The sequence below is a fragment of the Typopeltis vanoorti genome, chromosome 3 (genome assembly GCF_054136105.1).
Source record: "Typopeltis vanoorti isolate ZY-2024b chromosome 3, IOZ_Tvanoo_1.0, whole genome shotgun sequence".
NCBI lineage: Eukaryota > Metazoa > Arthropoda > Arachnida > Uropygi > Thelyphonidae > Typopeltis > Typopeltis vanoorti.
Window position 1 is genome coordinate 47,977,673 of NC_143551.1, and position 23,352 is coordinate 48,001,024.

At 34.3% G+C, this 23,352-nt stretch overlaps 2 protein-coding genes across 3 annotated transcripts in view; one reads left to right on the forward strand and one right to left on the reverse strand.

Moving 5' to 3' along the window:
• LOC150108108 (small ribosomal subunit protein eS26-like) overlaps window positions 1-6,665 on the reverse strand; it is a 29,813-nt gene extending 23,148 nt beyond the window's left edge. The window contains exons 1-2 of one of the 2 annotated variants that reach the window (XM_090415592.1): window positions 6,528-6,665; window positions 1,424-1,601 (exon numbers count right to left, since the gene is read on the reverse strand). In XM_090415592.1, the coding sequence (XP_090271718.1) occupies window positions 1,424-1,601; window positions 6,528-6,530 (181 nt within the window). In that variant the 5' untranslated portion in view covers window positions 6,531-6,665. Of the gene's footprint in view, window positions 1-1,423; window positions 1,602-6,401 lie in introns of both variants that reach the window. The other variant, XM_090415591.1, reaches the window with a different exon arrangement.
• Window positions 6,666-18,225: 11,560 nt separating this feature from the next.
• LOC150108109 (epidermal growth factor receptor-like) overlaps window positions 18,226-23,352 on the forward strand; it is a 495,579-nt gene continuing 490,452 nt past the window's right edge. Inside the window, exon 1 of the mRNA XM_090415594.1 lies at window positions 18,226-18,450. Coding sequence (XP_090271720.1) covers window positions 18,375-18,450 — 76 coding nt within the window. The 5' untranslated portion in view covers window positions 18,226-18,374. The remainder of the gene's footprint in view (window positions 18,451-23,352) is intronic.

The following is a 23,352-nucleotide window of genomic DNA, read 5'->3' on the forward strand; positions in this document are numbered from 1 at the left end:
GCTTGAATTGCTGCCTCTAAGAAAAAACGAAACTGCCATCAACTGTCAATCAGCATCCCTCTCTGGAGGGGGGACTGCCCCCCACTTCTGCAGTTCCTTTTTATTATGCCTCCTCTGAGACCTTGCATGAAGTTTGGCAACCCCCGAAAGAATCGGTATGATTCTTTCATCTTAGGTTTCAAGTTCGGCACGCCTTTTGTTCTCCTCCGCTTTCTTTTAATTGTAAGTTGCTGGACATCGGAAAGTTATTTAAACCTTTCTGACTGACTTAGCAGATGTTTAGACTTAGAGCCTGCAAGCCTTTCTCATACAAATAAATTTTAATAACAGTCTTTCTAATGCCACCATGTAGATCTATTACATGCAGCTTTGGCGATAAAAAACATTGCCTTTGTTTTTAACACTAACATATTCTTATTAAAGCAGTATATACAGTTAACTTCCAGAGTGTTATTTACAATAACATCTAAAACAAACTATACAGAGACAAACAAAGTTTATTTTTACAATATTCACATGGGACTTAACCCAAGTAAACAATCGAATGTAATGTGCTTTGGAATATTTAAGCTACAATCGAGTTTTTACAGTAGCATATGACTGGTTACGTAGCAACAAATGTTTTGTATGAAAATTCGTTTCTGCACATAAAAACCATTCACTGTTACACTTTAGATTCTGCAGGCAAGTATTTAGCCTGCTCTCGCTGCAAAATTGTAAACAGCCAGCAATATACGATTTTTTTTTAAATTTTTATTCGGTGTATCCAGCCTTATTTATTTTAATATTGATCATTCTAAGAATTTTTTGTTTCTTAAAAATGAACCTATGAACTGCGCCCCGGTGGCAGCACCCTCTTCGTACTGCCTGCATGCTCTGAATGCCCGCTTCTGCCGGCCCTGATAATATACTATAGTTTTCAATGGCTTTATGTCTAGTTTTGGCATCATTGGTTTTAAATAAATAAAATTCTAAGTATTTTTCAGTTTAAAAGAACTGGCTTAGCAAACACAAACAAGATAATGATGGATAATAATGATAAAGATAATAATGTTTGAATACACAAACTTGTATGTGTTTCAGACACAAACATTATCTTGTTTGTGTTTGAAAACAGAATGGTTGGAGGAAAACAGTATGTAGCAGCAGTCGTTCAAACTCCTGGTTATACCACGATTTTATTATGGAATAACCAGGATAGTCTGATGCAAGAGCCTTAAAGCATGTTGATTCATATATGGTGCTTGAAATGCCATGTATGTATGGTATTCCAAGGCAAAATATCTATGGGCAACCTTTTTAAATTAAAAATAAGCTTGCCATCTCCTTAAAAACATCCTTTAAATAATGAGAAGTAATTAATTCTGTTATTAGTAAAACTGCTTAAAAAAGAAAGTTTTGGAATTTAAATAAACTGACTTACTTTCATAAACACTTGCATCTGTTAAATCTCTAACAGCAGCTGCTTCAACAATGTTTCTAATAACAAACTTTTTAATAGATTTATCTTTTGGTACACAGCGTCCACAGTTAGTACAACGGACAGGTTTAACATGTCCTCGACCGTGTTTGCTCCGGCCATTGTTTCTTCTTTTCGCTGTCTATAACAAAATTTCATACAAATTGAATACCTAAAGAAATGTTAACTTTGGAAACTTAAACAAAAATTCTCACTGTTTAAAAGCAAAATACTTAACCCATTCATGGTTATAACAAAGCAATGTCAAAAGAAGTATATAGTAATATGATCTATGCATTGTGAAATAAGATTTTTTTTTTAATTTTTTTTTTTACAAAATTAAACAAATTAAGTGATGTACTATAAACATGGTGTCAGCTTGTTACTATTATGAATCCTCACCACAGTGAGATTAAATCAAATAGCACTTATGCATTGACTAAGCCTTCCACATTAGGAACACTGAGGATCTGGCAGCTGTTATTATCCTACTGATTATCAGCCAAAGAAATGTCTTAATTTTATCCACATGCCAATAAATGGAAATCTCATCTGTCATTGACGCTGCCCCTAGTAATGGTAACCATACACAGCCTTGAAGATTACTGGCATCTACTCCACACAGACCAGAAAACACACAGGATATGCAATTTCCATTCTATTTCAGCCAAGGCTGTCATCTATAATTTTTTACTTAAGTAAAAGAGAAAATCAGCACCATCCATCACCAAGTAGGAGTAATACCTCAAGCAACTTTCATAGGAAACTATACAGTCAATTGTTGCATGTCTGCATTTGTCTGCAGATATTGAAGAATTGATTGTTAACAAGGCAAATAAGTGATGATGAAATAACAGAAGCTGTCCTTGAGAATCTCGAGAAAGAAAAAAGTGATGATGATGAAGAGATTCTACTCACTGCAGGATTAGTGAAAGTAGTGAAGGTCCGTATACAGCATTGGGCAGATGAGGGTAATGTTATCTGTGAGAGTCAACATGGTTTTGTGAAGGGGTGCTCTTGTTTTAGCAATATGCTAGCCTTTTATGATATTACAAGAGCATTAGATGAGGGAAAGGCATATACTGCCATTTTCTTAGACTTAGCGAAGACATTTGACAGGGTGCCACATGATAAGCTGATATTTAAGTTGCAGCACATGGGTCTGGATGTCAGATTGGCTGTCCGATAGGTATCAGAGAGTTGTGTGTGGTGGGACAGTTTCAAGGAAGCAGAGGGTTACAAGTGGGGGTCCCACAGGGCTCAGTACTGGGACCTATATTGTTTAACCTTTATATCAATGACATTGTCAGTGGATTGCAAGGGGATATTCAGTTGTTTGCAGATGATACGAAGCTGGGAAGGATTATTAGTAATAGTGCAGATGTGGCAGCCCTGCAAGAGGATTTGAATAAGCTAGATAGATGCGCAAATGAATGGGGGATGTCCGTTTAATGCAGCAAAATGTAAGGTCTTCAGGTTTGGGAAACATCGATGGGGACACTGCATACTCTATGGGAGGAGTTATACTGGAGGAAGTAGGGGAGACAAGAGATCTGGAGTTGATGATTGATAGAAACCTGAAATTTAGGGGACATATTGCAAAGGTAACACAGAGGATTGCTGCAATAATGAGAAGGACACTGACCTGCAGAGATAAAACAGTTATCATTCCGTTGTATAAGATCCTGATCAGACCACACTTGGACTATTGTTCTCAGATTTGGTCCCCAGGATTTGAAGGGGATAAATTAACTGTGGAAAGGGTACAAAGGCAGATAACAAAAATGGTTTCAGGACTGTATAATGATAATTATGAGGATCGGCTGAGAGAATGTGGACTGCAGTTTGGTGGATAGAAGAAGGAGAGGTGATATGATTGAGAGGTGGTTACAGGGTTCACACTGGGGAGTTCTTTCGTTTGGTTGAACAGCGGGAAGGAATGATGACAAGAGACCATCCCTGGAAGTTACGAAAGGAAACTGTAAGAGGGCGAGGAGTGATTTCTTTGCATGGAGGGTGGTTGAACCATGGAATGACAGACTTTGTGTTTCTTAGGGCGGGGGGGACCTCCCCTTGATGAGTCTTGATAGCCTTTGTTTCTTAGGAAGGACCTCCCACGATGAGTCTTTTGACTCCATGGAGGCCTGAATAATAATAATAATAATTAATTTATTAATTAATTAAATGGCTAGTAAAATTGTTAAGTCACTTTCTTACACATGATACAAATACTGAATGAGCAAAACAATTTAAACATGAACTGAAGTCACATATGGTGTGAATATGAAGAATTATACAAAGATCTAGTCAAAACAGAATTTCAACGATTAATTACAGAGATCATGGTAAAAAAAAAAAAATCAACCTTCAGGATTATTGGAAATTAGTGCAAATTTAGTTAATTTACTGAAGAAAACATTTTGGCATTACAGTATGAACAGGACGGCCAAAGTGTTTCAAGTGATGTAAGCGATTTAATTCCAGTTTCACACAAAAGAATGCAGCTACTGTCAGAAAGTGACGGCGAAGAAAATTCAACTAATAACCATAGGCGCAGGTGTATTTGGAGACATTTTTGAATTTCTGTTTTATTAGTGACACACTATTTTCGTTAAGATATGCATATATCTTAAAGAAGAAAAAAATATATATATATGTGTGTGTGTGTGTTTTGTTTGAAAATAACATTGTTCATATTGGGTTTTCACATCTGGAATCATTCTTCTATTTTTTCATATGCACTATATTCTTTCTTCTTCTTCTTTTTTTTTTTTTTTTAACATGGTTTCACTGACATGCTTTTTTCCTGGAACCCCGTGTAAATGGAGAATTGGGTGTATATCAAACGATTTCATCATTTTCCTTCATTACATCTACCTTCATTAGGAAAGGCCATTCTAAAGAACAATCACCAGCTTTTCAAAACACTTGTGAAAAGGTTGCTCCTTTCTCCTTAATACTTGCCCACATGGAGGATATTTATGTTTTAGGTCTTGCAACCTAAAAAAATGAATTTCTGTTGTGCTAGTTTGATCCATCCCAAAGTGATACTTGAAGAAAATGTGATGCAGTAGTAAGAAACCATGTAATGTTAAGTCTAACCAAAAACATTATTACTCCAAATTTTTGTGTATGGTAATTGTGCTTAAAGTACTGACTTAACTTATACTATAATATAAAAGAAGGTCAATACATCTCACTGTCTCCACTATTACTTAATCCTCCAACTACACACACACAATGCCATTTACCACCCAACAGCTGAAAGAAAAACAATGGGATATTGCACCCTTTGACTGAAAAGGAGCCGAGTGATTCTTGTCACATCAATAGGGACACAAATGAAAAAAAAATAAAGAAATTTCAGAAAATCTGAAACAAAAGGACAAGAAACCACCAACTAAAAATTATAGAGTGATGGCTACTCTTCTTTGGTTTAAAAAGCTGGCTGTTAAAAAGAAAAGTGAAGTTTAATACAAGCATTTGAAATGAGATTTTTAAGAATTTAAAAGATGCAAATAATCTCAAAATTATACCATATAAAAAATTAAGACATTAGAAGACTGATTACAGATTTACACTTTAAATGTAAGGATCAAGGAATACATACAGAGAAACAGAAAGAGCATTATATGGGATGGAAAGATTAGCTGGCCTGGTTGGTTGAGTGGTTAGAGTATCTAGTTGGTGTTGGTATAGATGATGCAGTGGAGATGGAGAGTTGTAGAGTAGGTACCCTCCCTCGATGAGTCTCTGGACTCCTTGGAGGTGTCTCATAATAATAATAATGACTATAATAATGTAATAAAAGACCAAAGAAGGCTTGGAGGTGTCACATAATAATAATAATGACTATAATAATGTAATAAAAGACCAAAGAAGGAAGAGGAAGATCAGCTGCAAAATGAAAAGATCAGTAAAAGGGTTTTGTATTAGTAAAAATCCCAAAATTTGGATTTTTATTCTGCATATAGACAAATCAACCAGAGTACATGCATACAATTAACAGGCAACAATACTATAGACTATAGGTGACATAGCATATTAATAGTGGAGAGTAACTTACTATGTAGATGACTTAGAAGTGCTATGTAGTAATAACATAGTAAACAATTTTTTTTTTATTGCAAAGTACAGAGAACTTTTGGATTTTTTTTAAATAATGCACTGAATAGAAAAATAGGCTGAATCTCAATAACACTGCCTTCTTCATGCACCAACATAAAAAGACAATGCCATTTGCAGGGGAATGTTATACTGTTCAATGATACCTATGGAAAATTAGCATTTGTGCCTCGTGTACCTGGAAACTCAGAGTTCTCCATGTTCTTCTCATGAGGGATTAAGCATTTACCTGTTTCTGGTTTCTTTCTCTCTCTCACACACAATTTCAGTCTATATTTATTAGCTTCTTTTGGTAGCCAATATCTTTCTCTACATAAATGTTCTTTCCATTTCTCTCTCTATATATTCTTGATCTTTCCATTCAAGGTGTAAATCCCTAGTACTCTCCTACTGTTTTAATTTTCAGATGGACTAATTTTGTACACTCTTTTAACTGTTTTTAAAAACCTCCTTTCTGCTGCCTGTATTTCACTTTCGCCTTTCTTTTTAACAGTTCATAGTTCTGAACCACATAAGAGTGAAAGTAGCCAATCCTTTTTTAAAGTTTAAGTTGAGTTTCTCACTCTTTTTTTCCCCCTCTCCCAGTCCATGAAATTGTTCCAGTTTCTGAAATTTCTTTATTAGTTTCATCTTTATCTTTGTGTTTTACAAATGTTATTATGCAACCTAAATAATTAAAACATGTTCCTCGTGTTAACTATAATTCTATCGCTTAGGACAACCAAAGGCAATTAACATAAAAAATATGTATGTACTGTTCGTCACTAAATCTAATTTATTTTGCTAGAGGCAGGACAGAAAGAAGAAAAGAACTTACCATGCTTCGATATATACAGTATGATGTGCGGCAAGATTGCTATAACACATCCAATAGCCAAATATTTTTTTAAAGCTTGCATTTTATACTTTTATAAGCAAAATGTAAAATAAAATAAAAACTTACCATAATTTAATTTTACCGACGACTAACCGACGTATAACAGAATCAAGATAAAAGAATATGTAATCAATGAAAGCGACACCTAACACAATACAACTTCAGTAAAACGTGAGTGGAAATAAAAAATAACGTCTTTGTTGTTTTAAGGATACTTGCGACATAAGACTGAATGATATAATCACGTAATCACAAGAAAGATAAATGCTATTTCCAGACCGAAATATTTGGTTAAATAAATATCTTTCTTGTGATTACGTGATTATATCATTCAAAAAATAACGTCACAAATCGTTTCTGAAGATTACGCCCCACCCCCACACATCAAATTGAAAAATATAAACATTAGATATATCACTGACGCATGTTTTCTATCTTTTAATTCAAAATGTTTATTGAATTCAGGATGTTTATTGGGTGACACAATGGAGTTGAATTTCAACTAGGATACATTGCAAAACAGGTGGCCACGAAAATAATTGCTGCAATCAAGCGAATGACACTGTCATACAAGTGAGAAAATTAATGCAAAAAAACATAAAAAAGGTGCATTTTATAATAACATTATTGTATAGCAAAACTATTCAGTATCACAATTCTTGAACCTAGAGTTATTTTCGATATGTACACCTTAGTCACAATTTTGTTTCACTAATTCTGAAATGGTCTGTTTGCGAAGACCCGATAAAATTTCATATTATTATTATTAGTGGTAGTAGTAGTAGCACAGGCAACTCCAAGGAGCCCTTAGAATTCATCGAGGGAGGCCATAAACTCATGTCAAGAAGACTATTCAGCATCCGCACAGTATCTATCAACTTTGTTTGAACTCATTTACAGTCATGGCACCCACAACAATGTAGTAATCACAGTAAAAATTCATAGTAATCCTAAATACCAAATTTTATTAATTCCATCAAGATAATTAAAAAACATTTAACCCCTGAATTCCCCTTTTTCTCTCTCCAAAGAATCTAGGAGGAGCTCTCTAGATAATCGTTTAGAAACCGGTCTCCTTCACCAATCTAAGCATTGAGTAGGACCTTTACACTGATCGCATAACTTAGGAAACAGCTGAAAAAAATCTTAGGAAAAGTTCCTTACTTGTTAAAGTGTTACAGATTCGACTAGAATCGAATCTGTAACATTTCTATCTATCTGGCTTTATAGCTAGCCGAACACACTAGAGAAGTTGTTATTATTGTTATCATTTCACATAATCTTGCAAATAATGTAATCTACTTAAAGCAAATAACTTGCCAATCAAGAATAATCCAACGGTGAAGGACACAAATTGCACTATAGACAGTTCCATTAATCATAAACAGCTTAACGAGATTTTAGAAATGTTTACCAACAACATATGTGACTTTTATCTTGGATACCACATGACGCATGATTTGGAAATCTCTTTTATCTCTTGTTTATCCCAAAAAAAAGAGATAAAAATTAGAATAGCCAGAGCAACAACTATTTTAAAAGCCATGAACAAAATATGGAAGAGCCAAGCTATAAAGATACAAACTAAACTGCGCATTGTAGAATTAGTTTCTTCAGCAGCATGCTCTAGGGATGCGAGGCCTGGGTACTCCTGAGAAAATCTGAAATGAGGGATATTGGCATTTGAGAGGAGGTGCTATAGAAAGATCTTGAGAATAAGCTGGATATAGAAAGTGAACAATGAGGAATATTACAGACGAATACAACCAAAAGAAAACCTGATCCAGAAAATAATCAAAAGGCAACTACGTCTATTTGGCGATATATGTAGAATGAATGATGAGAGAAAATTAAAAAACGTTGCTGTTTGGAATTATTGAAGGAGAGAACAAAAGAGGAAGACCAAACAGAGAATGGGGCGATGACATTCAAATGGTGCGGAAACTCTATACATAAACTGAGTCGTCTTGCACAAAATAGAATGCAATGGAAGAATCATATCAAGATTGCATCAGACACCTACGTGCATTGGACCCATGGTTGTTGATGATGATGATATGTGGCTTTAAAATTGTACAGGTCGGTAGTTAGACACCAGTTCTTGCACCATCCTTGTACAATGAAACTATTATACATTCCTTCCATTCTAATGGTATCTTTCCTGAGCTGAGACTCAGGTTATACAAACATGTGAAAGACCTAGCCAATTCGTTTGACAATTCCTTAAGTAAACGTGCTGATAATCGACCAGTCCATGACAAATTCTTATCAATGTTATGCAACAGCTCTTCAACCACATTTTCATCCAATGTAGCACTGTGTACCCTATACCTCGTTGATATAGTTTAGCAAAGTGAGCACCCAATAATTGAGCAATCTCATTAGCTTCTGACAGTAGAGTACCATCTCCATTTAGTAAAATTGTTCTTCTACATTCATGCTTTCTTTTGCTTGCGGCATAACAATAAAATTCTTTTGGATTGCCTTTAGCCTACAATTTCTTTTACTCCGATTTAGTTTTCCACATAATACTCGTTACATTTGTGGTCTGCACGTTATATATTTCATAACTCTTCTCACTCTTATTTTCACGATATTTTTTAACACATCTTCTTCTTCTTGTGAATCTCTTGCTTAATAACTTCACACATTCATTTCACTCCCAACCTATTTATTTTCAAACACTAGGGCTATATTCAAATATTGCCTCATTTATGCACTTTTACAAAGTTCCCATGCATTACTGTCATTTTTTGCATTCAGTAACTGATACCATGCACCAAAGTTGTATTCCCATAATTTGTTCATAATTTCCAGCTTTGTAGTTCAGCATGTAACCTGCACTAATAGGATCATCAATATAATTCGATACTTTCCAAGAAAGCACAGCACGATGACTGTCATCAACAGGTGGTAAAATAGTCATATTCTCAACAGTGACCCGGTCTGATGCTATGAAAAAATCTAACATTCTTTGACCTCGCATTCCTACCTTTACATGCTGCTTGAGAAAGTTGTCTCACAACTTCATTCTCATTATAAGATTCCTCTTCTGCCTAATCAATGTTTGGATAATTAAAATCACCCATAATGATCATTCGTTTGGTATCCATAAAGCTAAATTGGCATGCATTTCTTAGTCCCTGAAACTGAGTCTCCAGGTCTGTAGCAATACTCCACCATATATTGAATTATGTTGGCCTCAACTTCACACCAAATAAACTCAAACTCACTGCTGCATGGGACTTGGTTACCATCATTGTTTTCTTGCATTTATTACCTAACTGGACTTAAGTCATCTTATGTCATTAGTAGTACTTCCCCATCCTCCCCTATCTCTTCTGTCATTCTTAAAAATAGTGTACTCATTACACTCGATGCCAGTAAACATATCTGATTCTGATAGAAGAGCCTGTGTAGCTCAGTGGATGTGGCGTTTGCATACCACGGCGCTTGGCCGCACGAAGGAAGACTTCGTTTCGAGTCTAGTCGGCGACTAGAGGAAATTTTTCTAAGCCTTTTATCGACCGGTTCCCGAGTTAGTCTATCTCTGGCATGGGTGAGCGGATTTTTCCTCTCGGAAACTCGGGTTTTTCGTCCCGTAAACTCAAGAAAATCGACCGTAGAACTCACATTATTTCAGACATTAAATTATTGTGTTAGGGTTAGGGACCACGAGATGGTGGCACATTCGAGCTGTCTCTCTTCACTGTGTACCGTTTAATTAGTGATAGCCTTGGGCCATTTATCTCTAATTGGTACCAGTGGAGATTGAACTGCCCACTCAGTCTCCAAAAGTAAGATAGGGCTAAATGGCCTCGCCTACTCCCCGTATACGGGAATAAAAAAGGCGTTAGCTGATTCTGTTAGCCAGGTTTCACTAATCCAAATAATCTAAGACCACATCGTATTCAATAAACAACGAACTGAACCTTTATTTCTGATGCACCTGACGTTTGTGTATAGGACATGACAAATTACCATCTACCATATTCTTATAATTAGATGTGCAATCTATTTGACCTTGTTGTTAAACTTTCTCTTTCCCCTCCCCAGACATACTCAAAAGGTAACCCAAAGCTTATATTTCTACTCCTTAGCCAGGTGCATAACCATATTCGAAGCCATTCATATTTTTCTCACGTCTGGATAGCTGAACTTTCACCCACACTTGATGATCTAGTTTCCCTGACTCTCTGCATTAGGTCACATCCCAATAAGTATTTTTCCAGACTCCTGATGCCAAATGAATTCAAGTGCATATATATATATATATATATATTTACATTTCCCACACATGGGCTGCACAGCATGTCTGCACTTAATGCAATAGGTTTGTTCGTTTGTAGGATATATGAATTATAGTTTCTTTATAGATTAGAATCTAAAGATACTATAGTTTGTTTTTGCAAAGTTTTTTTTTATTTTTTCCAATCACCAATCAGTTACTTGAAGAGAAATTTTGTTTATGGATGCGGGCTCTTAGTTGCAAATACTCAATCATAATTATTATCTTAAATGCCTTATAGGAGACTCTCTTTTTTTTATATCTCATTTCAAGTACGTTTCTAAACCTAAATCGTTGATATCAGCATGCTATATGAAGAGCCCAGATTGGTTTACTGTCTCAGACAATTCATCAACATATCAGTTTACTAGTTTTCAAATCTTAATAAACTTTTATAACGTGACAATAGTTTGTTTCGAAGAGGGAAAAATATTATTATTATTATTATGTAAGGTGCCTCCATGGAGAGTCAAAAGACTCATTGCAGGAGACCCAACATCGACATACTAACCGTTATTCCCAAAATACTTGTCATACTTCCCCTTAAACTCATTCACAGATGAAGCATTCACAACCACCTCTGGCAACGCATTCCACCCATTTACAACCCTCCAAGCAAAAAAAGTAACTAGTCCTAACACCCTTGTTAACCACACTCTTTCATAGTCTCCAGAGATGACCCCCTCGTTCTCTCCCCTTCATGGTCTTAAAAATGTTATCAGTATCAATCCTATAAAAACTTTTTAATAATTTTTATGCCTCTATCATATCTCATTCAGAGGAGTAACTCGCCTCTGAATCCTCTCCACCATTTCCACGTCACCAAGAAATCCAGGTGACCAGATCTGTGCACAATAGTCCAAATGAGGCCTTATTAATGCTTTATAAAGTGAGACAATCCTTCCTTATCCCTGCTTGTCAGTGTGTTCCTCAATAACCATGTAATCTGATGTGAAGTTTTGGCAATATTTGCAATATTCCCTCGAAACTTAAGTTCTCTGTGCACAATAACTCCCAAGTCCTAACCTCATCAACCTCCTGCAGTTCATTTCCATCAATATAGTAAACAGCATGTGATCTCATCCTTCCGAAGTGCATGACCTTATATTTGGCAAAATGTAAGGTGATGCACTTCGGAAGGATGGGCTAAACTAAATGGCTGCCACTTTAAACTGGCAGCCATTTAGTATAACTCAAACCACAGGATGACTATTTAAGTCATCCTGTAAGATATCCACATCATCTGAATTAACTATCGCTGTTCCCAGTTTTGCATCATCCGCAGACAAGTGGATATCTCTTTTCAAACTATTCCCAATATCAATGATGTAGAAATTAAATAACAGAGGACCAAGCACTAAGCCCTGAGGCACACCACTAGTCACCTGCCTTCTACTGGACTCCGCTCCACCATAAACCACTCTTTGATATCTATCCATTATCTCCTCCCCCCCAATCCAAATCACTAGTCTCGGATCCATACTCATTTGCTCCAATTTATGCAACAGCGCTCCATGTGTGTGGAATCTTTTCAAATGCCTTTGCAAAGTCCAAGAAGATCACTGAAAAAGGATTTCCTTTATCCAACTCCATTGTTACTTCATTATAGAAAGTGAGCATATTGCTTACGGCAAGATCTACCCTTCACACAACCACGTTGCACCTTATAAAGTATCATATTGCTGTCCACCCAGTTCTGAATTCTAATATTTATCAATTTCTTCCGAACCTTAGCCACTACTCCCGATATACTGATTTCTCTATAATTTGCTACCTAAGTCCTGGAGTTCCCCTATGTAGTGGAAAAATTTCCCCCCTCTTTGCACTCAATTGGAACTTTACCAGAACTGAGGCTTAAATTAAAGTTAGGGGAGGGGCTAATTCTCTTGTGCATTCCCTCTACCCCAATGGAAGTGTTAGCATTAAGGTTCTGTAATATACTAAGCACCTCAAATTCTTTTATCACTAGACTCTCATCAGTCAATGACATGTCCGGCACTGCAGTATCACAATCTAGATGGTACACTATTGCAAAATGATCGTTAGGCAACTCAACTATTTGATTAGTTTCTGTAATTTCTTTACCCTCAACATGTTTTCAAGTCATCCTTCCAAAATTATTCCTCCTTTTACTTGCCACATAGCGAAAGAACTCCTTAGCATTTGTTTTGGACTCATCAGCTAGCTTCTTCTCATAATTAGCTTTGGCCTTCCTTACTATGCATGTTACCCTTCTTGCATGTATCTTGTACTTCTCATGGGAATGCTCATCACCTATTTCTTTATACATATACCACAACTTTCTCTTTATCTGCAACTCTCGCTTAATAATATTATTCATCCATTTTACTCCTACCTGATTCCTCCTCCTGACTGGAAAAAACACCTTGGTGTCAAACACTCGTAAATTTATGTTTTAATGGACATTTGCGAATGATTGTAAAACAAATTAACAGACTAAAGCTTTCCTAATAACTATATGCAAAGTACAGGCTGCGTAAATATTTCATTTCGCATAAAACTCACATTTTCGTGGTTTTCACGCGCTATTTCGTTTGCCTTACATACCTCAAACCCCTCTCTTCCAATACTGCTCACTTAATCTTCTTCTTCATGTAACTTCCTCAGTGAGAGGGTGCAGCACCATGTCCTTCCAGTTCTCTCTGTTGGTGACTTTCCCTTTTTGTTTTTGCATAGCCATGTAATCCTGTTCATGATCTTATATCTTCAAACCATGTCCTTCGTTTTTTATCTCTTGAACCTTTTCCCATAATTTTCCGATCTAAAACTGTTAGCATCATCTGTCCTGCTCACTTATGAGTCTCTTCTTTTTTTCTTTTTTTAGCTATATAGTTTTATTATTATTATTATTCTTTATGCTTTATTATTGTGCCATGTTCAAAAATCTTATAATAAAGTAGGCGATGTGTATAAAAGAAAACGTACTAGCTATCAGACTGAATGTTAAAACATTCAGTCTGATAACTAGTGTGTTGAGTGTAGGGACTAAGCGCTCTTAAAGGCAGCACATGAAATTAGGTTCTTTAGAAAGCTTATTTAATAGGTCTGGTACTTAGAACTGACAGGTTGCTTTTCCATATGCATTATTATAATTTCTTGTAATATTTGCTACATGTTGAGGTCTTATTTGATATGGAATTACTGCTGTTTGGTATTTTCTGTAAAAGCAGTATCTTAGCATGATAGTGCAATGTCTAAGGTTGGTTACAGTCAGAAGTTGATTGTTGGTATATGCTGATGGATGAAAAAGATGGGTACTAATTTGACACTCAAGAGCTGTTGTTGCCATCAGCCTGTTTTGCAATGCGCGTTTAGTCTTTCATTAAGTATCGCGGTGCAGAACCAAAGCAAGCCATACCTAGATTGACCATACGTACCGTTATGAACGGGACAGTACCGTTTTTTCACATTTCCCGGCCGTCCCGTCGTTTTAATAAAAATGTCGATTTTGTCCCGTTTTCAAAAAAACTATAAATATACTTTAATATTGGTGAATCACAAATTATTATTCATAACCTATAATCGTATATCAATATCATGGATACCAGTAATTTGCATAACCATGGAGTCGTATTGTTCGATACTAAATATCGATATCTGCAGTGATTTATTCAGAGAAAATAATAAATACATGTTGGCCACATTTGCGCGTCTCAGACGCTGCGTCTGTTTTGCTGTAGCGTTGGTTTTTGTTTTGTCTGTATGCTAACCGGTGGCTTTGTTATTCAATGCTGGTGGTTTAAATTTATCTTTTAAAGTTTTAAGATTTATTTTTTATAGCTTTAAGCTATCATTGCAATGTGAAAGAGGCGAAACTGCAGTTTTAATGACGATCTCTAGAAAGAATCCAAATTTATTAAACTGGACAAGCTGTGTAGTGATGGAACAAAGTGGTATGCCAACATTGTAATGTCCATTTTTCGGTTGCTCATGGAGACAGAAGCGATATCTACATAGCCAGAAACATAAGGATGTTGAAAACACTCTGGCTTCAGTTAAAAAATAAATAAATAAATGAAATAAAATAAAATTAGCTCCTTTGTAGTGAGACGTGATGGTGATAGCGAAAGTGATAAAATTGCAGCAAGTAAAGCTCTTGTTGCTTATCATTTTGTGGATCACGGCCAAAATTTTCGCGCAAATGACAGCTTGTCGACATTGATCAATAAAATTTATGGACCAAAATTTTCTTCAGCATGTACCAAATCGGAAGCAATAATTACCAACGTTTTTTCACCAAACATATTGGGCAAAGTAAAACTTTTTTTATCGTCTTACTTTTTCATCAATACAGAATATTACATAATCCCCGTGCCGTTTTTGCCATCCCAATGTCCCGTTGTTGTCACAAGCAAATATGGCCAGCCTAGCCATACCATACCATACCTCAATGTAGACTCACCTACGGATTTATAGATGCTTTTCTTAGTATTTAAAGCTAATACGTCTTGAGCAGTGCATTTTAAAGAGTAATATCTGCAATTTTTTTGTGTATAGAATTAATATGTGTGTTCCATTGCATATTGTAGTCAAAGTGCAAAATGCAGTATTTGAGGTTTTTAACTTCCTGGAATGTTGGGCAAATACAGGTTTTTGTTTTCTTTGGGCAATGCGAAGTATGAAATTGCGCACGAGTCATACATTGAAGTTGGTTCGTATATGTTATAAATCTATTAATGGATCTTTGTGTATTGATATAAGTAGTGTGTAATCTGCGCACTAGCAGATGTGACTGTATAGCTGCTGGTTGGATAGATCGTTTACAAAAATATTGAAATAGAATTGCGATAGATTTGGCCCTTGCAGAATGCCGCAATCAATCCCAGTTCTGCTGCTGTAGGAGCGATTTAATTTTGTAATGTTGGTTCTGTTTTTCAGAAAGTCTTCGAACCAGTTTTGGAGCTTTCCACTTATGTCTACGGCTTCGAGTTTTTTTAAAATATAATTCCGTGCTCTATGGTGTCAGAAACTTTAGAGAAATCAAGAGTAAGTGTCAGCACGAAGTGGTTTTTGTCCATAGATGACTTGATTATATTACAAAGATCTTCCAATAAGATACTGGTTCTTTTAGTTTTAAGAAATCCGTACTGAGTGTTGGATATTATTTCGAATTTCGCTAGATATGTAAATATTTTTTCCATGATTTTTCCTATTACTATATCGAGGATATAGCCCTGTCGTAGTTAATTTCATCGGATTTTTTTTTATGTAGTTTTAAGTCACTGGCGTTTTTAGATCTGGTATTTTACACTGGAAAAATTAAGTTTAAAAATTTGAGTATAACTGGCGATATGGCAGAGTAGTGCAGTTTGATATCTCTTCTTCGTATTTGATCAAATCCAGTTTCAAATCCAGGGTGTTCTAAAGTTGATTTTGAGATAACCGTATTCAAATATTTTTTGTGTTATCTGGGGAAATCAAAGAGTGTTATTTTGTGTTTGGATACTTTTGGTGTTTGGCTTTCTAAGACCTGTTCGCCTTAAATTTGTAATTTTTTCCCTTGAAGGCATTATTTAATTTATACGCTAGTTGCTTGTTACTTAAACCGTATTTCTCAAATTTCTGGATAATAGTCTTCGAGGGAGGCATTTTATTGATGCTTCGTTTCTTGTTGTCCATGTTCCTTTAATTTTCTTTAATTTAATGTTATTTTATTGGTGTAATAATTACCTTTATTTCGGGGTTTTTCTGATTGGAGTTTGTTTCTGTATTCTGTATCACTTTTTAAGCTCTGATTACAGAGATTTCTTTTTCAGCTGGTGCCATAAATGGTCTTTCTGTATATTTTAAAGTTAATATATCCTTATCTTCTATATTTACTATATATCTATCTAAACTTAATATATCTACTAATATATTAAATAAAGATTAATTTTTATTTTCCAGGTAATTTTCTTGTTTATACGACGCATAGATTCGACGAAAAAGTCATACAATTCTTCCGGATTGCATTATAAGATGCCGTGGAGTGTTTCTAATTTCTTCATCAACAATGCTATGGTCTATTACTTTTTTAAAGTGGTTTGATGGGAGTAAGAGGTTGGAGTTTTCTTTCTCCAGAACTAGGGTGTGCAATGATGTAAAGTAGTGGTCTGCTAGTTTTGCTTTAATATGCGCGGATAAAAGTGTTTTCTCGAATACGAACGTTAACATGGTCTATATAGGATTGTGCTATGTTTTCATTTATCATTTTCTCTCTAGCATGAAAGAACTAGTTGCTGCTAATTATCCAAAGTTGGATAATTAGCAGCGATTATAGTTCCAGAGGAACCAGATTTCTAGTTCCTCTAGAAATAGTTTAGGATTTTCATCTGGTAGCCTATAAATGGAGTTCAGTGTTAAACTGTGTCCGTTAATACAGTTTTCTAGCTCTAGGCAAATGTTTTCGGCGGTGTGAAATTTCATTTTTTGCTGACATTGTGTGTACTTTGTTTAATGTAAATATTAATTCTACCACCTTTTCTTTTTTTCACGACAATATAATAATAATAATAGCAGAGAGAGAGAGAGGGGGGGAGGCAAAAGGCGATATTACTATGAAGTATTATTTGTACAGCAGTTCTATCCACGAGTAGCTAGTATGGCAGATTTGTCCCACATTTCTTCAACGAATTGTTTCTTATCATCAGCTAATATAATCCTTTTTCATCTTCTTCCAATTAAGGATTAGGTACTTACATGCTCCAGCTTCACAGGTCTTTCCATCATGCAACCTCAAGAATTAAATATAACGTGCTCTTTTATTTCATTTTCTATGTCTATGTTATATCTGATATGATTTTTGCCTTTAAATGCCATGTTTTCGATTTTCTTTTTAGATTGTATAGTTCACTAACTTCATTTAATTCACAGACTTATTAATGAAATTTTTTTGTGTTTTCTCTTTTCATCATATTATAATTTTTTCTATTTATCTTATCATCAAAAGCTTTTTCATAATCTATATAAAGGTGTCTCCAAAGTAAAATTTAATATTTTTGAAAAGTATTGGGATTATTAATATTTATCCTTGTATAGCTGTTATAGCGATGACCACAGAATTAATATTAGAATAATACTAATCATCGTTTTACATTTTCATACATTTAATAATATAAAACTGATAAAGGAGAAACGAGAATTCAGTATATAAAAATAAACGTTAATAACAAAAATGAAATAATTCAGTTTCAATTATAATTATGGTTTAAAAAGTGTCTGTTTCCTTTAATAGATGGCGCTTTTCACTAATGACAACACTTTTTGGTTTTTTCTAAAATTAAAAAAAAAAATTGCCATACTAAAATTATGTATGCTAATAGTGAAATTACTCTTATTGTCTTTATTTATATGAAGGCCTGATAATACTATTTTTTAAATAGCATACTCCGACTAGTTTGTAGTATAAATATAACTTTTAAGAAAAGCTCGCTTCAAATTACAGCCAGCCAATCAGCGTTAAGCGTCTGCTACAGCCGTCTGGTTTGAGAAGGATAGCTTTTGAGAATTACGTCTGCTGCAACTCGCTGTTGTGGTTGTAGATTTAAAACGTCTATGTGACTAACCATCGGCGTGGTATTTTTGAAAGCAATGAGATCATAGCACAAGTTAGGATTAAAGGAATTATGGATTTAGGCCTAATCGTGTGGTTTATCACAGGGTTGCTATTCCCGTCAGTTTTCGCCGTGAGAGAAGAGAAAGGTAAGACCAACTTTTTTTTTTTTTCCACCTGGATGGTCTACACGCTTCCTTACTCACAAGTGTGTCCTTGTGGTTGCCTTATCCGAAGGTAAGGTGGAGTGCACACAATCTGAAACGTGTTAGAAAGCAATGACATTTTCCGAACTATCCGGACAGAAAAACTTGTTAAAATTCGAATGTCGTTAATAGGCAATATGCAACTCTTTCTCAGAGGCGAATATTTTTAACCGATTACATTGTAAGATAATAATACATAAATTATTATGCTAAATATTAAACTGGGAATATTTTGTTCATTAATTTGTACGTGCGAAACTAACTGTAGGAAAGGAATTTTTCGGAAGGAATTAAATTGCTGTGTTTTCTGCCTTTTGTTATGGATTCAACATTGAGTGCATAAAAAATAATTTTGATACATGAAAATTTAGCTTTTGGGAAGAACATTGTATTTAAAATATACGAGAAAGTCACAGTCCGTGTTTATTTAGAACTCTGTTATTAGTCCCATTTGTTTCATTAACTGTTTTGTAAATATAGGGAAAACTGATAAAATTTGACTAGTTTAAACTAGTTCTCAGATTTCACTGAGTAATCTTTTTGTTAGTACATGTTAATACTTTATATGTTCTGTAATTTTAGAGAATTGATTGCATTTGAAACTAGCACAGTGTTTAATGGTTTGTGTTTTCTGAACTATTTTATTTGCAGTGGGAATTTATAATTAATTAAATATACATCAGAGCATATTGGAAGAGATTTTAAAATAATTAGTTGTACATGTGCTTCGCCAAAAGGTAGCATATTATCTAATGCAGGGATAGACAACCTGGACATTTTTCTGCATATCGTCTCACAAGCAAGGATGCGATTTTGATTATATTATATTTTATGATTTTGAAAGTCATAAAATTAAATACAAAATAATAATAATATAATAATAATAATCAGTTTTTATTGAATATGAACATTTTTAGAGGAAAAACTTATCGCTTGTATTCTGTAAACATATTTGAATAAATTATGTCAGCTTTGATCTATAATATCTGATTTTATTATTGTTTTTTAAATACTTTAATTTGTTATTTTGATAAATATGAAGGAGTACATATTTTTGTTCACTTCAAAAGACATGCATTACGCGGAAAGCGCAATCACTTTTTTTTTTTTTAAATAGTATTTCTTGACATAAAATTTCTACTATTCAGTACAGTCTGCATTGGATTTTAGCCTTCTAATGGGGGGGGGGGGGGAAATCCTTGCCTCTGATCTAGTATGATATGATCTCAATTTAGTGCACTAGAAAGCAATTACCCAAAGCATTAGAAACTGGGAAGCATCTCCTCTGGTTCAATACATAACAGTAATTTTTCACTTATATCGTTGATCGAAATTATAAACAGTAAACAAAATTTATGAAGACCCATTTGTTATTTGACAAAAAAAAAATCTTTAGACGATATAATGTAATAAAACTATATAATAGTTTCACAATTTTATTCTTTCTGAAATAATAAATGATAAATAAAATATAATAAAAATATAAATTAATAATACTAAACAATATTCACGGTATTTATACTTATTAGTAGGTTTTTATTTCTTTGTTCATTTTAGTTAAACTATTACTTAAGATTTATTTCTAGACGGTCCTACTTCTCTTAATTAGGACTTCCCCTCCAAAAAACAAACAAGCAAAAAATGCTGTGTCTATTATGGTTGTAATCCATGTGTCGTGTAACACGTCATAGCCTGAAAGTTTAATGCTTACAGATGTTTGTCTCATCACAAAAGAAAAGAAAACGACAGGATCTCATCACGTACTTAGTCTATCATTTTGCGTTTCGCTTTATATATTGAGTATTATCTAATTCATTTTTTTCCCTCTGAATGTTCTCAGGGGAAATCCTTAGCTGAATGCTTCTACAGCGACATATAAATATCACTTTTACATAAGTTTGCTTATTTCTGGAAAGCAAACGTCTAGCATAATTAGAAATTGCAGTTCGTAAGCTGTTACTTACAATAAAAGACATGGTTACCGTTTTGCTATTAAGAGTAACCATGTTTTGTTACAATATCATTTTGCCGCTTAATTTAGTTTATCCAGATTAAAGGCTGGAAGTTTTTTGATACCCCAAGTTATAACTTAACCAGCCATTTTTTATTATATAGATAATCTCTGGAGTATGATATTTGTTGTATTGTTGTTGTTACGCGTTTTTATTTATTTAAATCAAATCAAATATGAATAGAATGTATGTACGAGTATGTGCAGTTGTTGGCGCAATAAGAGGTGATTTACTTCGGTCATCCAATACCACCTCTTTACCGCAGTTGCGTGGATGATCCGACATACCAACTTTTGGTGAAACACCCGAGTTCGAATCCTGTCTTCGATGCTATGAACCTTTGTAAGTGTTTCACAACTGAAACGCTTTTCATACTGCAAAATAGCCGAAGCACACAAGCAATTATGAGACATAGTACAATGACTTCATAGCGTTAGTTGTTTCTGTCATAATTTCAGCTAGATAATGTTTTGGAAATAATGGTCACTTATGCAGAAGTTGGAAGAAAAGAATAATATCAGGGGAATCGTCTCACGCTGTCTCTCTCATATTCAGTTGGATTTGTTGTGATATATATATATATATATATATATATATATATATATTATGTTTTAAAAAATATTATTTATTTATTGCGATATCACAGGCTTCAGTATTTTTCCAAGGCAGTGCAATTTATCAATAGCATAAACTTCTTGTTTATAAAAAGTTATTCCTTTTCGGAATAGGTGAGAAAGACTGTCTCACTACAGATTGAGCTGGCAAAGACTTGCTTTCACGGTGCAAGAGCTAAGTCTAGAAGAACATAACCAGTACATTACTCGATGCTGGTAATGAGAAAGGATTTCTATGAGAAAGGACTTGCAACAGAACAGGGTTAGCAAAGCTGGTATGGTAGGAACTCAACTGAATAAATTTATATACAATAAAAGAGAAATTAGTCAAAACACTAAAGTCACTGTGTATAAGATAGCATTCGGACTAATTTTAACTTATGAATCTGAGAGCTGGGTTAGAAATGAAAACTCTTGATCAAAGACTGGAGACCACAGATATGAGAGTTCTGGGGAAAATTAGGGAAGTGAGCAGATGACATCAATGGTAGTATCATATTAAAATGATATCAGGAAAGAACTTGATACTGAGAGCATTCAGGAGTCGTGAGCTGAGCTCATCTCACGTTGTATGGTGGTCACTTAAAGAGAACGGATGAGGAAATTAGCAAAAGAGTCCCCCCCCCCACACCCGGTTGGCCAGAAAAAGACCTAAAAGTGCCCAAGATCTAACTGGCTTAATACAGTAAGAAGTGCCTTATAAGGCTGAAATATATCTGACAATAATATTGGAATCTTGACAGATAACAGATTAATTTGGAGGAAAATTGTCCATAGTAAATAATGATGTAACTTTTCATGTAGTGCTATCATAAGATCCTGGACACCCCCTGAAGGTGTATGTCAGGAATTTCATGATGATGATGTAAAATCGTTTTTTTTTTAATGAAATAATACTTACGGATAAATGTTCTTATATAAAAAAAAATGCAAGATCAGAGATAAGAAAATCAGTATCATCTGTAATTACAGATGCCGATAATCTGACTGCGCATGTAGTATGTGGATAGCTGTAGTAATTTGCATCGGTTGTACTGCATAGTAACATTTTTAACAGTGGCAGACGGAGAGTTTAGGATGAAGACAGAGTGGCTGTTCAAGTACTCCCGAACAGGTTCACAAAATTTTAACACTGTTTTGGCATTGATATTCATTTTACAGTCAGTGCTGCACCGTGGGTAGGAGGCGCCCTTGTGCAAAACTTTTTCAGCGCCCCCATAAAATAAGTTTCCATTAAAAAATGTTTGCGAAAAAATTTACTTTGTTAAAAGTACAAAACATTTTATACGCATACATAAAAATAAATTTTATTTAAAAATAGTAGAACATTGTAATCACTAAAATTCATTAATAAGGAATTTTTAATAATAAAAACTTTCGAAAATCTTTATTTATTTCGTTAATATATATAAATACAACAGAATGTTGTATTTTTTCCACACACACACACACACACACACACACATAAACAAAAATTACTTTTATTTTAATATAAAAATAAATATTATTACATAATAAAGATAATTTGGATATATGCTTTTAACTAAATAACAATTAGGATAAATGTAGATTTATTTTACATATTTATCCGTCTTGCTTTAGCTGCCACAAAATTTTTAATAATATCTTTAATGTCTAATGAATCCATAATATTATTTTCAATTGATATAATTGATAAATCCGTTAGACGCTCTCCGGACATTGTTGACCGCAAATAATTTTTTATTAGTTTCAGTTTTGAAAAACTTCCTTCCCCTGATGCTACAGATATTGATAATGTTAAATAAATACGCATCACAATCGCAGTATTCGGAAACGTGTCGGTTAATTTATTTTCGTATATATAATTTAAAACATCCTGAGGAGCCGACTCTTTTTAATAACACATTCCAAAGTTTTTAATTCCTCAAATAAAGTCATACCATCAATATCGCGATTGTCAGAATCTTGATTGTCGCTCAGTTTTAAGTGTGCAAATCTTTACAATGTTTCATTAAATCTTCATCGCTCCAATCTTTTAATTTGCTAACTTATAACTTTAAAGTCCTCGCTATGTTGTTTTAAGAGTGAATCTTTCCGTGACTGAAGTTATTGTCGTATCTAAAATCGCGAAGAAAAAATTTATTTTAAAATTTTGTTTAGGATCATGCGTTTTTTTTTTTTTTTTGTTACTTTGCGAATGTCTTGGAAAAATAGGAATCAATATTAAGATCGTTTGC